Below are 15,414 nucleotides of genomic sequence, written 5' to 3' on the forward strand. Positions count from 1 at the left end.
ACACAATGTTGCAGCGGGGGAGAGCCCTGCATCCACATCATTTGTGTATTTAAATCATGCTGCGGTGGTGCTTGCAGCCAATGGCTGCAGCTCTGATCTATGTATTCTATTAGAACACAATGATGCAGCGGGGGAGAGCCCCGCATCCACATCATTTATTTATTTAAATCATGTTGTAGCCCTGTCATCATCCTTCACTGCTGCCATTGTGTTTGAATGATGTCACTTTGTGGAAAGACTCAATTTCTGGCCTACATAATTGTTCCTTGTTAAACATCAACAGGCAATTCCCGTGCTTCAGCTGTCATAGTGTACCTTTTCCAAGGCTAACTGAAAATAGTGGACAAATACCAAAGAGATATATTACTCCCCGTAGCCCATCCTACATCATGATGTAGTTCAGTATACCCCAAGCACATGGCGTGCGAGGCAGTAATGCAAGAGGTCATGTGATTAAGGGTGGTTACCCAGCTAACATGCAAAGCCACCTATATGCTTCTTTAGGAACAAATCACAACCTCTATTTATCTGGAATTCTAAAATTATTGTGCACCTGCAAAGGCTACGTAGTTATATCACAATCCAAGCAATGTTCTTTCCTGAATCTTTGCAGTTAAAACGTTTTTCTTGGTTAAAAAAGATTCTTTATATTGCATGAAGGATTTCAGCATCTGATGCAACCAACATTTGCAGTTTACAGTGAAAATGTATAACTAATTAAAGTGTTCCTAAACCCAGGACCCTGCATTTACTATATCTGGTCACCCACAGTACACAGAACATGTATAGTAAATATGAACTGCTAAATAACATTTCTCATCAGCAGTTATAAGCAGTCTTGTGACTACTATTAGTTCCTGGTGAAGCTCGTAGTAGGTGATTTCATACTGCACTGAGCTGTCCTATGAGGCTGCAGGGCTCCAGACCCTCTGTCTGGACATGTCTGGACAGTGCTGATTGGCCCTGTGCTGATCACATGCACTCTCCAAGAAAAAAAAAAAAAAAACTCTCTAGCAATGTTTCTCATCAGCAGTATATAGCAGTCTTGTGACTTTTATCACTGTCTGGTTAAAGTTTGTAGGGGGAGTTTTCTTTCTACTCTGACTCTCCTTTAAGGCTGCATGACCCCTGGCCCTCTGTCTGGACAGCGCTGATTGGCCCTGTACTGGTCACATGCCCCCTCCCAAGAAAAAAAAATGACTCCAAAGGCTCTGTCTTATCAGGAGATGGATTAGGGACAGTGAAATAAGGGGAGGATCAGAGAAGACAGGATCAACAGGCTTTTTTTCACAGTGCAGAGGATTACCCCTTAGGTGAGTATAACATGTATGCTTTACTGCATATACAGACTGATTTTACTGTTGTCGGTTTAGTAAAAGTTTAGCCTATAGGCAGAGGATTAAGGAGTAAATGCTTATCTTATTCATCACACCTGTAGGCTCTCCCTAGGACTACGACCGGTCTCCCACAGCTGCCTCTGTAAGTTGCTACAGTCTCTGGTCGCACTCCAACCTCCGCATCATATAATATAGAAATAATGTCCCTGCACTGTACGTGATGACGCCGAGGCACCACCCACAGCCTGGATCTTTGGGCAGAAGAGGAAAGCGCCAGAGCCGGCCACCGAGGGTAAGGTAAGTAAAGCTGCTTGTTCAGTAACCCCTTGGCATAACGAGAATTTAACCCTTGAAGTGCAGGGGTATGGCCCACTGCAAGGGTGGTTTTTCTTTACATTTTCCTGGAGTTGGGCTTTAAGCCACAAGAACTAAAATTGATAATGCAGCTTACTGGTTCCTAGATGTATTAACCATACTGAGTATAGGCACTGGCAGCCCAAATCAAGAGATTGGAAATATAAAATGACACTTCTGGGTCTCTGATCATCCAAATAATATTTTAGGCTACTCCAAATTTAAAACATGCAAGTTTTTCTGCTTTTTCACAAAGACCAGAGCTGACAAACTGCAAAATTAGGTCTTTTTTTTAATTAAAATGTTTAGGTTTCAGTGAACTTTACATAGGTTGTTTGGTCCAAATGGATTATTTACTTCACTAACAGATTCAGTGGCTGTGTGAACTGTATAAACTGTCTGTAGCTCAGTTACAGTGTTGTGTTCCGGCAGTGGGAAGAGGACTTTCCATCCAACTCCCGAAAAAAAAAAAAATCAACTGGGATGAGCGCTGCTCAGAGGAAGCTTTATATTCTTTGAATGAATGCAAGCCTTCCTGTGATTGGCTGATTTGGAGAGGATGGTGGATGATGTCACAATCTCTGTTTTAACCAATCAGAGGAAACTGAGGCTACATACAGTTTATAGCGCACACAGCCGCTGCATCTATTAGTGAAGTTAAAAAGTTTGTTTGGACCAGCTTGGTTCAACCTATAGTGTGATTCAAAAAGGACGGTGCAAATGTAAAGCAGATTTATTTATAACCGAATGAACACAACAAAGCTGTATTAAAGAGGAAGTAAACCCTCCTGTACAACTTGTACCTATAGGTAAGCCTATGATAAGGCTTACCTATAGGTACTGTAAATATCTCCTAAACTTGTACCGTTTAGGAGATATTTACCTTACATGCAGCCAGTGACGTCACTGGTGCATGCGCTCTGAAGGAACGGCTGCTCGTGCCGTTCCTTCAGAGTCCCGTGCCGTGACTGTCGGCTCTCGCGCGCGTGCGCGGGAGTGAAGTCACCGCGGCTCCGGCCAATCAGATGGCCGGATGCAGCGATCCCGGAAGATGGGCGACTGGACATGTCGCCCGTCATAGAGGTGAGTGAGCGGCACGGCGGGGGCTCGTTCTAAGGTAAGTATTGCATAATGAGCTAGTATGCGATGCATACTAGCTCATTATGGCTTTCTCTTGCAGGGTGAAAAAAAAAAAAATGCACGGGTTTACAACCTCTTTAAGATGAAAAGACATGTCAACTGCCCAAGTTTTACCTCTGTACTACAAATATATAATGTGAGCCCCATTGGTGACACGGCAAATGTCGAGCCGGTATTCCAGTTCTGTCCAGCTTCATGCCAGCATGTCTTCGGATATTCTACCAGCTGCTTCTGTGATGTGTCATCTCAGGTTGTTCAGGCCCCGTGTCATAGGGGGACACAGAAAGAAGTAGCAGGGTGTAAGGTCTGGTGGTCCAGGAGGCCACAGCGACATTGGTGAATCGTTCTTTCCTGCACAGCTGATCCAACGTTCTGGAAAGGTATCTGCAACATCGAAGTAGAAATGAGGAGCAGCACCATCTTGCTGAAAGACTAGGTTGGGCATATCTTCCACCATCTTCGGCTTCAGCCATTCTGTAATCATGTCCAGGTAGGCATTATCTTCAGCAAAAACAGCCATCATCTGTTATGTCATCAATGGGGCTCACATCGAACATTTGTAGTGCAGAGGTAAAACTTGGACAGTTAATGTGTCTTTTCATGTTAATACGTTGTGTTGGGTTCATTCCATTATGAATAAATCAACTTTACTTTTGCACCATTCTTTTTGAATCCCACTGTATTTAGAGAGTATATAAACTCAACATTTCATATTTCTGATATGTCCCTGCTGTACCATGTACTTGTATGAAAAAGTATCCTGTACTCATTGTATTGCTTACTTTGTATGACATTCCTGGTGTTCCTGCCAGTCTCTCTGCTTTCCTATTAAACACTCACTACACTGGCCATGAGAATGCACTGTGGTCATTTCTCTAGCTGTGCTGTCTCTCCTCCAATGATCAGTCTTGTCCTGACACAGCCCCCCCCCCCCCCCCCCAGCCCTTCACTGGGAAGATCAGTGTGCTGCTGCTGCTCCTCCCTAAGCTCCTTATGCAGCTGAGAGCAGAAGGTATGTAATTTCCCTTCTAAAAAAGGGGAAAAAAAAGTGTATATTAGGTTTTTTATGTATATACAAAAATGTTTTGCCTTTCATTTCTATTTTAAACTGAATGGGTTGTTTTACAAGGTGATGGCTAACAATCACTTTAAGTTCACTGAAACATGGAGATCAGCTTTAGGCAGTTACATGGCAGCACACTTAGATCCATTTTAACAAACATATTATTACTCTTCAGAAATTTGTCAGTGGCAGCTTGTAGGAGTTAAAGACAGTAGACAAAGCAAATGCTTTTTTTACTGAACAACTCCAGAAGACTACAGTAAACAATGTATCAGTTTATTTTATGATTAATATATTGTATATTATTCTACCTGCGAAGGCTGGATTCAGAAGCTCCCTGCGATTAGGACACAGCAAGGCATTCCCGTAGACAAGGTCCAAAGCACAGAGAAGAAGGTGGTAAGAGTTCACTAAATCATCACTTATCATTGGGAAGTTTCCTGTAAAACAAAATCAAAAGAGGTTCAAAAACATGGAAGCACAACAGATCATAGCCGATACATTCATAATCTAGTACATAGCTTTCAAGAGCTGATCATGACAGTTCCTGCAAAAATATTCAAAAGGACAAGCACGAAAATTTTTTACAATAACAGAATTAATGATTTTTGTGTAATTAGTACAGTATTTGGATGAACAAAATTGTGTGACCAAGACCACGCATGCCTAGAAACCAAAGAATAGATTACAATACATCACATCGCTTCCAGGTTGTATTCTGTTGTATGAGAATTTTTGAAACCTTAGTAACCTATTGTTTATTCATCCGATATTCTTATTGTGTGTACTAGGCATGAGATTTGGTTCACACTGCGGTGATACAACACTGGTCATTTTTTTATCTAGTGCTACCAGAATGCAACTTGGATAAGATTTAAATATTCTATGGGGCCAACATGGCACTAAAATTGCACCAAAGTAGTGCACATAGCTCCCAACTGTCCCTGATTTCAAGTCACTCTGTACCACCTCCGTCCTCATTTGTCCCTAATTTTGGTCTTATCCAGATCGTGGTATATAAAATGTACTATTTATCTAGCAAAACGTGTTTTACAATGCTAAACCTTCCACCCAATTTCTAAATTGCTGCATTTGTATATTTCAAAAGCCAACATAAGAGAATAGTAGTGGTTAAAAAAAAAATTTGATTTAACCAAATACAGGAATGCAGGAGGAATGGTGTCCGTCCCATCATTGGTATCAGCAGGTGGAATAGTGTCCCATCATTGGTAGTAGTGGGAGGAATAGTTTCCCATCATTGGTATTAGAGGGATGAATAGTGTCCCATCTTTGGTATTAGCGGGAGGAATAGTATCTTATCATTCGTATTAGCAGGAAGAATAGTGTCCCATCCATCATTGGTATTAGCGGGAAGAATAGTGTCCCCTCCAACATTGGTATTAGCGGGAAGAATAGTGTCCCCTCCATCATTGGTATTAGCGGGAAGAATAGTGTCCCCTCCATCATTGGTATTAGCGGGAAGAATAATGTCCCCTCCATCATTGGTATTAGCGGAAAGAATAGTGTCCCATCCATCATTGGTATTAGCGGGAGGAATAGTGTCCCATAATTGGTATTAGCGGGAGGAATAGTGTCCCATAATTGGTATTAGCGGGAGGAATAGTGTCCCATAATTGGTATTAGCGGGAGAAATAGTGTCCCATCATTGGTAATAGAGGGAGGAATAGTGTCCCATCTTTGGTATTAGCAGGAGGAATAGTGTCCCATCATTGGTATCAGTGGAAGGAATAGTGTCCCATCATTGGTATTAGAGGGAGGAATAGTGTCCCATCATTGGTATTAGCAGGAGGAATAGTGTCCCATCATTGGTATTAGCGTGAGGAATAGTGTCCCATCATTGGTATTAGAGGGAGGAATAGTGTCCCATCATTGGTATTAGCGGGAGGAATAGTGTCCCATCATTGGTATTAGCGGGAGGAATAGTGTCCCATCATTGGTATTAGCATGAGGAACAGTGTCCCATCATTGATATCAGTGGGAGGAATAGTGTCCCATCATTGGTATTAGTGGGAGGAATAGTTTCCCATCATTGGTAATAGTGGGAGGAATAGTGTCCCATCTTTGGTATAAGCGGGAGGAATAGTATCCCATCATTCGTATTAGCAGGAAGAATAGTGTCCCATCCATCATTGGTATTAGCGGGAAGAATAGTGTCCCCTCCATCATTGGTATTAGCGGGAGGAATAGTGTCCCATCATTGGTATTAGCGGGAGGAATAGTGTCCCATTATTGGTATTAGCAGGAGGAATAGTGTCCCATCATTGGTATTAGCAGGAGGAATAGTGTCCCATCATTGGTATTAGCGGGAGGAATAGTGTCCCATCATTGGTATTAGCAGGAGGAATAGTGTCCCATCATTGGTATTAGCGGGAGGAATAGTGTCCCATCACTGGTATTAGCGGGAGGAATAGTGTCCCATCATTGGTATTAGCAGGAGGAATAGTGTCCCATCATTGGTATTAGCGGGAGGAATAGCGTCCCATCATTGGTATTAGAGGAATGAATAGTGTCCCATCATTGGTATTAGCGGGAGGAATAGTGTCCCATCATTGGTATTAGCGGGAGGAATAGTGTCCCATCATTGGTATTAGCGCGAGGAATAGTGTCCCATCATTGGTATTAGCGGGAGGAATAGTGTCCCATCATTGGTATTAGCGGGAGGAATAGTGTCCCATCATTGGTATCAGTGGGAGGAATAGTGTCCCATCATTGGTATTAGCAGGATGAATAGTGTCCCATCATTGGTATTAGCGGGAGGAATAGTGTCCCATCATTGGTATTAGCGGGAGGAATAGTGTCCCATCATTGGTATTAGCAGGAGGAATAGTGTCCCATCATTGGTATTAGCAGGAGGAATGGTATCCCATTGTTGGTAAAAGTGGAATGAATAGTGCCCCATCATTGATATCAATGTGAAGAATAGGGCCCTATCGTTGGTGCCTGTTTGAGGAAGAGTGCCAAACTGCTGGTGTCAGTTTAAGGAATAGTGGCCTCGTATCAATGGAGGAAATGCTGCCCCATCATTTATGTCAGCGGGAGAAAGAGGACCCCATTGTTTGTGTCAGTGGGAGGAATGAAGCCTCAAGGGCCAGATAAAAGCAAGCAAAGGGCCACATTCGGCAATTGAGCCGCAGTTTGGAGACCACTAATCTAGAGGGTAATTACAATACACATACACTCACTGACCACTTTATTAGGTACAGCTGTTTAACTGCTTGGAAACACAAATTGCTAATCAGTCAATCCAATGGCAGCAACTCAATGCATTTAGGAATCCAGACGTGGTAAAGAAAAATTTGCTGAAGTTCAAACTGAGCATCAGAATGGGGAAGAAAAGGCATTTTAGTGACTTTGAATGTGGCATGGGTTGTTGGTGCAAGGTTGATCTGGGTATTTTAAAAACGACTGATCTATTGGGATTTTCACACAAAATCGTCTTCCACAGTTGTGTGGACGAAAATGCCTTGTCGATGTCAGAGATCAGAAGAGAATGGGCAGGCTGGTTTGAGATGATAAAAAGGCAACAACAGTAACTAAAACGGAAAATTTATATCAAATACTTACCGTAATTTTCCTTTCCTGATGGACTCCATGGCAGCATACGTTTGGGTAGTCCCGCCTCCACTCCTACCCCATAGGACCCCACTCCCATAAATTCTTGCTCCCTTTCAGCATCCGTGTTCTGTAACTAGCCTACTCAGGAACTGGGAGGGGACTCCTGCTGCCATGGAGTCCATCAGGAAAGCAAAATTACGGTAAGTATTTGATATAAATTTTCCGTTTTCCTGACAGACTCCATGGCAGCATACGTTTGGGAAATAAACTCGCCAAAACACAATTGGGTGGACAGATGCTGACAAAATTTAATTAACACCTGCAATCGATAACACTTGAGCACCAAAACCAACAGAGGAAAGAGCTGCCGGCTCAACACAATAATGTGACATAAATGTGTGAATGTACGACCAAGACGCTGCTCTGCAGACCACATCCGGAGCGACATGTCTTGAAGCTGCCCATGAAGTAGCGACACCACGAGTCGAATGTGCAGTCACCGCTTTAGGAGGAACCAAGCCCTTCTCTCTATAAGCCCACTGAATCGCCTCTACTATCCAGGAGGCAATTGATCTTGAAGAGGCACGCATACCTTTGTTCTTCCCAGACAATAGGACAAAGAGATAATCTGTCTTCCGAAAAGAGGCTGTAGCTTCCAAATACTGTCTGAGCGTGTTGCCCACATCCAGTGGATGGACTTCCGGAGGTTCGGCCGATGAGTTGAAAGTAGGGAGAACAATTTCTTGGTTTTTGTGAAAGACCGAAGTGACTTTAGGCCTTTGCTTCCAGCATTGGAATAAGGACAACTCTATCCGGGAAAAAGGTCAGGAAAGGTTCCTTACTTCCCAGACTTTGAATCTCTGACACCCTCTTTGCAGATGTGATAGCCACTAAAAAGACTATCTTAAGGGTGAGATGTTTCACCGATATAGGCTCTTCAGGGTTCGTGCCAACTGAGGAAAGGAAATCAAGAACCAAAAGGCATGTTCCACTTGGGGAACCTCAGCTTCTTTTGTGGCCTTAGCCTTACTGCCCCTTTGAAAAATTGCCTGACCAGAGGATGTGCAGCCCAGGAAACGCCTGTGAAAGGGGATATGGCTGAGACTTGTACTCGCAGGGCGCTTACTGAAAGAGGCAACTCCAATCCCGACTGAAGGAAAGACAGAATATCTTGCACGGAAGGAGATGACCAGGACTTTCCCTTAGACTCCAGGAAAGAAGTAAACCTAGCCCAAATTCTTTCATAGGTTTTATTCGTGCTTTGTCTCCTAGCACTCAAAAGAGTTGGTATGGCTACTTCAGGACATCCTAATGCTTCCAGCCTTCCCCTCTCAAAAACTAGACCCGAAGGTGCAGGCGGGCTGGGCATGGGTGAAGAATGGAACCCTGTGACAGCAGGTCCGCTCTGAGAGGGAGAGGGACTGGGTCACGGTGGTTCAGCTGAAATAGCAGGGGAAACCACGGTCTGTTGGGCCAGAACGGGATCACTGCGACCACCTTCACTGATTCCATCTTGATCCTCCGCAGGAATTGGAAGATGACTGGCACTGGGAGAAAGGCATAAGCCTTGTGAAATTTCCAGAAATCTATCAGGGCATCTACCCCGAATGATTCTGGGATATCTGTTCCTCGGATAGAATTTCTCCAACTTCCTGTTGTGGAAGGAGGCAAATAGATCTACCTCTGGGATGAATCTCAAAGACAGGATCCAGTTGAACACGTCCTCGTGGAGAGACCACTCGTTGTTGTTGAGTTGTGTTCACAAGAGGAAATCCGCTTGTGTGTTCTGAGCCCCTGGTATGTATACTGCTGACAAATTGATCAGATTTCTCTGAGCCCATGTCATTATTGGCTCTACTTCCCGAAGCAGAGATGCGCTGCGAGTTCCCCCTTGTCTCCTCACACTACTGCGGTCGTGTTGTCTAACCTCAGCATGACTGAGGTGCCCCGAATAAGGTGGCCGAAGGCTAGTAATAGTTGAAAGGCTGCTCGAAGTTCCAGGATGTTGGACACAATCTGGCGAGACTGAAAATCCCATCTCCCTTGTACCATCTCTGCTCCGCAATGACCGCCCCAACCGGTGCTGCTGCCGTCTGATGTCACTATTACCCAAGATATGGGGGCTATGGAGTGACAATTGCGCAAATTCTTCAGCTGTAACCACCAAGGAAGCCAGCTCTTCATGGCTGTGGTTATTACGTGTGACGTGAGTCACTTTGGTTGGGGGGCTTGTGGAACCCCAATTGCTTTAGGGAGGTTGGGAGACTCCTTGTCCAGCATCCCCGGTGCCTCTTATGTGTAAGTCACCCTGTGTCTATAAGGGGCACAGGGTGACCAAAAACCCCAGTCAGGCCGGCTCGGCACTAATCACACTCTTGCCAGTGGGAGTGGGTGTTTTTTGTTGTTGAATACCTGCATTCCATTGTTATATTATTATTATGGGATGGGTATGTTGAGTGGATTGACTAAGGGGGAGGGGTTGTCCCTGAAGTGTTCATCTCCATGTGCTTTGTGTTTGAATAAACAGTTTGATTCTGGATGACTCCAAAGCTTGTACTGTCAAGTTCTTGGGGTAACTATAGGCAGAATCACAGATCTCGTGTTCCAGAGCTTAGGAAGCAGGTTACTGGCGGAGATACCCAGTTGGTGGTGTCCGGGTCCCGTCACATTACTATTCGCTGAGAATTGCTGCTTCCCTTCCATTGTTGAAGAAAACCCCTCTGAAAAGGCCTCATTTTCCAGAGAGCCCACTTCACCATAGGGGCTGTTGACACCATCATGCCGATTATCCTCAGGCATTGTTTGGCTGTGAGATGGGAAGCTGACAAGGCTAGAGACACTGTCCCTGATTACCGGAATCTTTTCTTCTGGCAGAGAGATGGTACTGTCCCTGGTGTTGAACAGGGCGCCCAAGAAGACCAGGGACTGTGTAGGAATTAGATGACTCTTTTCCCTGTTCAGGATCCAGCCAAACTTCCAGCCAACGAGATGACCAGAGCTAGATGATCCAGGATGACAGACTTGTCTTGAGCCAGTAGAAGGAGATCGTCCAGATAATGAAAAAGACGGACCTCTCTTAGTCTTATCAAGGCTACCACCGCTAACAAGACCTTCGAAAAAGGTACAAGGCAATGTGGAAAGCCCGAAGGGGAGACACACAAACTGCAGATGACGCTGGCCGACTGAGAATCTCAGGTATTGCTGAAACTGTTGCCACTGGCACGTGGAAGTATGCATCCTTCAGGTCTACTGAGACCATCCAATCTCCCGGTTGAACAGCTTGCTGAATGGAGAACAGGGTCTCCATCTTGAATTTCTCTCCTTTGATGAAACGATTCAAGTGCATCAGATCTATCACTGGTCTCCAGGTGCCGCTCTTCTTGCGCACCATGAACAGAGGAGAGTACACTCCGAGCCTTCTTTCAGATTCTGGCACTGGAACCACTGCTCCTTGAGTGACTAGCGAGTCTACGTATGATAAGAGAATCTCTCTTTTGTCGCCTGACCGAGGAAGGGAGGTAGGAACAAATCTGTCTCCGGGAATACTGGTGAAGGTCCAAGAATGTCCTGCAGAGACCGTGTTGATGACCCAAGCATCCCGCATTGAGGCCGCCCAGACCCGCTGAAAGTGAAAGAGACTACCTCCCACCTGACCAGCCTGAGCGGGCCCAATCTCAAAAGGACTTTGTGGTATCTCTATCCCCAGACGGATTGCTCTTGGGGCCTTTCCGAAAGGAAGACTGCCTGGACTTCCAGTTTCTTTCAAACTCCCTTCCTGGCCTATAACTACGTGCCTCCCTGGCACGGTTAGTACTTTGTTTTCTAGGAGGTAGCCTTTTTTGACCATGAAGATGCCTGTCCTGGGGGGAGAAAGCCTGACTTACCCCCAGTAGCCTTAGAGATGGCGCTATCTAACTTATTCCCAAAGAGGAAAGAACCCTCAAAGGGAATGCGGCACCATACCTGCTTAGAAGCAGGATCAGCCAACCAAGGGCGTAACCAAAGTGCAGGCTTTGCTGTAACAGATGATAGCATCCCCCGTGCTAACAGGCGTATAATATCAATAGACGCCTCCCCCAGGAAGGCTGAGGCTAGTTTTAGCTCCTGGATAGGAGAGTACTTGGCTGCATCTTCAGAGAAACCTCTGAGGGAATCATCGACATTGTCCACCTATACTTCCATGGCTTTGGACAGAGATGCCAAGGCTAGGGCCGGTTTGCAAGCAGCTCCTACTGAAAGATAGGCACGCTTCAGATCCGTGTCAATTCTTCTGTCGAGAGGATCCTTAAAGGAAACCGTATCCTCAAGAGGCAAAGTGACGTGTTTTACTAGCCTCATATCATTCACTAGAGGAGGAGATTCCAGGTGTTTGACTTCCTCTTCCTTGAATGGATAGAGTTTAGCCAATTTTGAGACCATGGAGTTCTTTCTCTCCACCTTGCTCCATTCTTCCGTTATGATTTCTCCTAATTCAGGAATAAATGGAAAATTCAGCCGCTCCTTGCTCAGCTGCTTAAAATATTTTCTCTGCTTGGGGGTGGAGACCACTGGATCTTCCCAGTTCAAGGTTTCTCTGACGGCTTTTACTAACGGTGGAACCAGGTTGAAAGAAAATCCCAAACTAGGTTCATCTTGGTCAGAATCGCTCTCAGATTTGAATACAGAGGGATGGCTAGGTTCAGATGATTCAAGGACCCGTCCGCCAGAAGATTCTCTAACAGGAGAGACAGATGGCTCTGGTACTGGAGACTGCCATCTGTTAAGATCAGCCAGGGAGTCCTTGACTATGCGCTTGACCATGGACTCAAGCTGTCGGTCAGAGCTTCCCCTTTCACCCGCTGTTCGGGAATAACAGGAGTCGCATAGCGATTTTCCGTCCAGCAAACGAATACCACAGCCCCAGCATTTTGTCTCGCTGGATTGGCGTGAAGACCTAGCAGGTGACCGGTCTTTACTGCGGTGTCTGGACTTGGAAGAGGAGCCATGTCTGGAGGAAGAGCGAGGATGCTGCGTTTTAGCATGGCGATCTTCCCGCGTGCCCTGAGGCTGTTCAGACCTAGAGGAGGAGCTGCAAAAGGAACAAATAAGGGAGTAAACTACAAGACCACCCATATATCCTGCTCCCCCCCTCACTCCAGCCCTACACTCACCTAAGAGAGGGCTGGTCACAGGGGAGCGGTGATGTATCCATAAGGAAGTGGAAAAGGTACACTAGAAAAGACCAATGCAGGTATACTTAGCATAGGCATAACAGTAGTAATGCCCCCAAAGATCCCTCACAGAGAAGACCCACATACCTTGCCACCGAAGTATACCAACGTGGGAACGCCGCAGTTCTACAGTCAGTTCCACAGGCTGTGGGACTGACATCTCTTTAAATTTGGCGCCGGCCGTGACGTCACGGCCCGCGGCATACTGCGCATGCGCGAGTATCGGCAATCTCCGCTACTGCGCATGCGTGAACCAAGCCTCGTTTTCGGTCAGCCGGCGCGCATGCGCACAGCGACCGAAAACGCAGCAAATGAAACGCAGAGCGTTCCACGGCATCCAAAGCACCTCCCGGACCACCAGGAAGTATACAGAGAAGCGAGGAGCCGCACGCGAAACCACCAGGGAAGCGCTAGATCACCAGGCAAGTAAAACACAATGTATATAAGGGCAAAAACACTTTGCGCTGCTTACCGCTAGACACCAGGGATATACAGAGTCAGCAACCAGGGGATAACATCCAACGATGGGGCAATGCACATTAGGCCACCCGCAGCAGCCGGGCTCACTGGCCATGCCATTTGGCCTACTTCGTCAGGCATCTCAAGGCTCCTCTTCAGCATGCCAACCCCATACCCCGCAGCAGCAAGGGCTTATAGGGGAAACAATTCCTGCCGACCCTCATTAACCCTGCGTCTTCAAAACGATTTATCACCGAAATTGTAGGAATTCAGCACCAAACAGGTGCAGGAGGAGGACAAAAGAAGAACACGGATGCTGAAAGGGAGCAAGGATTTATGGGAGTGGGGTCCTATGGGGTAGGAGTGGAGGCGGGACTACCCAAACGTATGTTGCCATTGAGTCTGTCAGGAAAATACCTTGTTACAACCAAGGTATGCAGAATACCATCTCTGAATGCACAAAACATCAAATCTTGAAGCTGATGGGCTACAGCAGCAGAAGTCCACACTGGGTGCCACTCCTGTCAGCTAAGAACAGGAAACTGATGCTACAATTTGCACAGGCTCACCATACTTCGACAACAGAAGATTGGAAAAATGTTATCTGGTCTGATGAGTCTCGATTTCAGCTGCAACATTCAGATGGTAGGGTCAGAATTTGGCATAAACAACATGAAAGTGTGGATCCATCCTGCCTTTTATCAACGGTTCAGACTAGTGGTGGTGGTGTAATGGTGTGGGGGGATATTTTCTTGGCACACTTTGGGCCCCTTAGTACCAACTGAGCATCGTTTAACCACTTAAGCCCCGAAGGATTTGGCTGCTCAATGACCAGGCCCTATTTTGCGATTCGGCACTGCTTTACTTTAACGGACAATTGCGCGGTCGTGCGAAGCTGTACCTAAACGAAATTGATGTCCTTTTTTCCCCACAAATAGAGATTTCTTTTGGTGGTATTTCATCACCTGTGCGATTTTAATTTTTTGCGCTATAAACAAAAAAATAGCGACAATTTTGAAAAAATGACAACATTTTTCACATTCTTTTATATAAAATTCTCCAAAAAAAATGTAAAAATCTAAATTTTTTTAACATTTTAGGCCTAATTATTTTCTGCTACATAGTTTTGGTAAAAAAAAAAAAAATCGCAATAAGCGTATTTTGATTGGTTTGCGCAAAAGTTATTGCGTTTTCTATCTACGGGAAAGATTTATGTCATTTTTGTTATTTATTTTTTTTTACTAGTAATGGCAGCGTTCTGATTTTTTTTTTTGCGGGACTGCGACATTGCAGCGGACAGATCGGACCCCTAACTGACATTTTTGACACTTTTGGGGGTACCAGTGACATTACTACAGTAATCAGTGCTAAAAATATGCACTGTTACTGTAATAATGACACTGGCAGGGAAGGGGTTAACATTACTGGTGATCAGTGGGTTAAATGTGTCCCTAGGGGCATGATTCTAAGTGTCAGGGGGCGTGATCACAGAGACATGCGATCCTATATAGTAGGATCACTTAGCCTCTGTGATCACTTCAGGGAGAATGAAAGATGGCTGTGTTTACATCAGCCGTCTGTCCTTCTCTCTCAGCTGCGGGAGATAGTGAGTGGCCGGCGGCCATCGGAGACGCCGGTCACACGCACTGGCTTCCCAGCTAATGAGCACTCGCCCCCTAGAGTCTCCTAAGCGAGCAACGTAGTATAACGTCGCTTTGCCCAGGAGCGGCTGCCTGCCGCAGTAAAACTGCGGCGGGCAGAGCTCAAGTGGTTAAACAGCACGGCCTACCTGAGTATTGTCCATCCCTTTTTGATTATAGTGTACCCATCTTCTGGTGGCTCCTTCCAGCAGGACAATGCACAATGTCACAAAGCTCGAATCATCTCAAACTGGTTTCTTAAACATGACAATGAGCTCCCTGTACTCCAATGGCCTCCACAGTCACCAGATCTCAATCCAATAGAGCACCTTTGGAATGTGGTGGAACGGGAGTTTGGCATCATGAATGTTAAGCCAACAAATCTACAGCAACTGCGTGATGCTATAATGTCAATATGGACCAAAATCTCAGAGGAATGTTTCCAATGCCTTGTTGAATCTAAGCCATGAAGAATTAGGGCAGTTCTGAAGGCAAAAGTGGGTCCAACCCAGTACTAGCAAGGTGTACCTAATAAGGTGGCCAATGAGTGTATATTGTAACTACCCTCCAGATCAGGAGTCTTCAAACTATGGCCCTCCAGTTGTTTAGGAACTACAATTCCCATCATGCCTAGT

The 15,414-nt window shown here is 45.5% G+C and overlaps 1 protein-coding gene across 1 annotated transcript in view; it reads right to left on the minus strand.

Moving 5' to 3' along the window:
* RBL2 (RB transcriptional corepressor like 2) overlaps positions 1-15,414 on the minus strand; it is a 172,251-nt gene that overhangs the window by 90,900 nt on the left and 65,937 nt on the right. Inside the window, exon 5 of the mRNA XM_082270915.1 lies at positions 4,206-4,334. Coding sequence (XP_082127041.1) covers positions 4,206-4,334 — 129 coding nt within the window. The remainder of the gene's footprint in view (positions 1-4,205; positions 4,335-15,414) is intronic.

Source organism: Pelophylax lessonae (genome assembly GCF_965119305.1).
Source record: "Pelophylax lessonae genome assembly, chromosome: 10".
Lineage (NCBI taxonomy): Eukaryota > Metazoa > Chordata > Amphibia > Anura > Ranidae > Pelophylax > Pelophylax lessonae.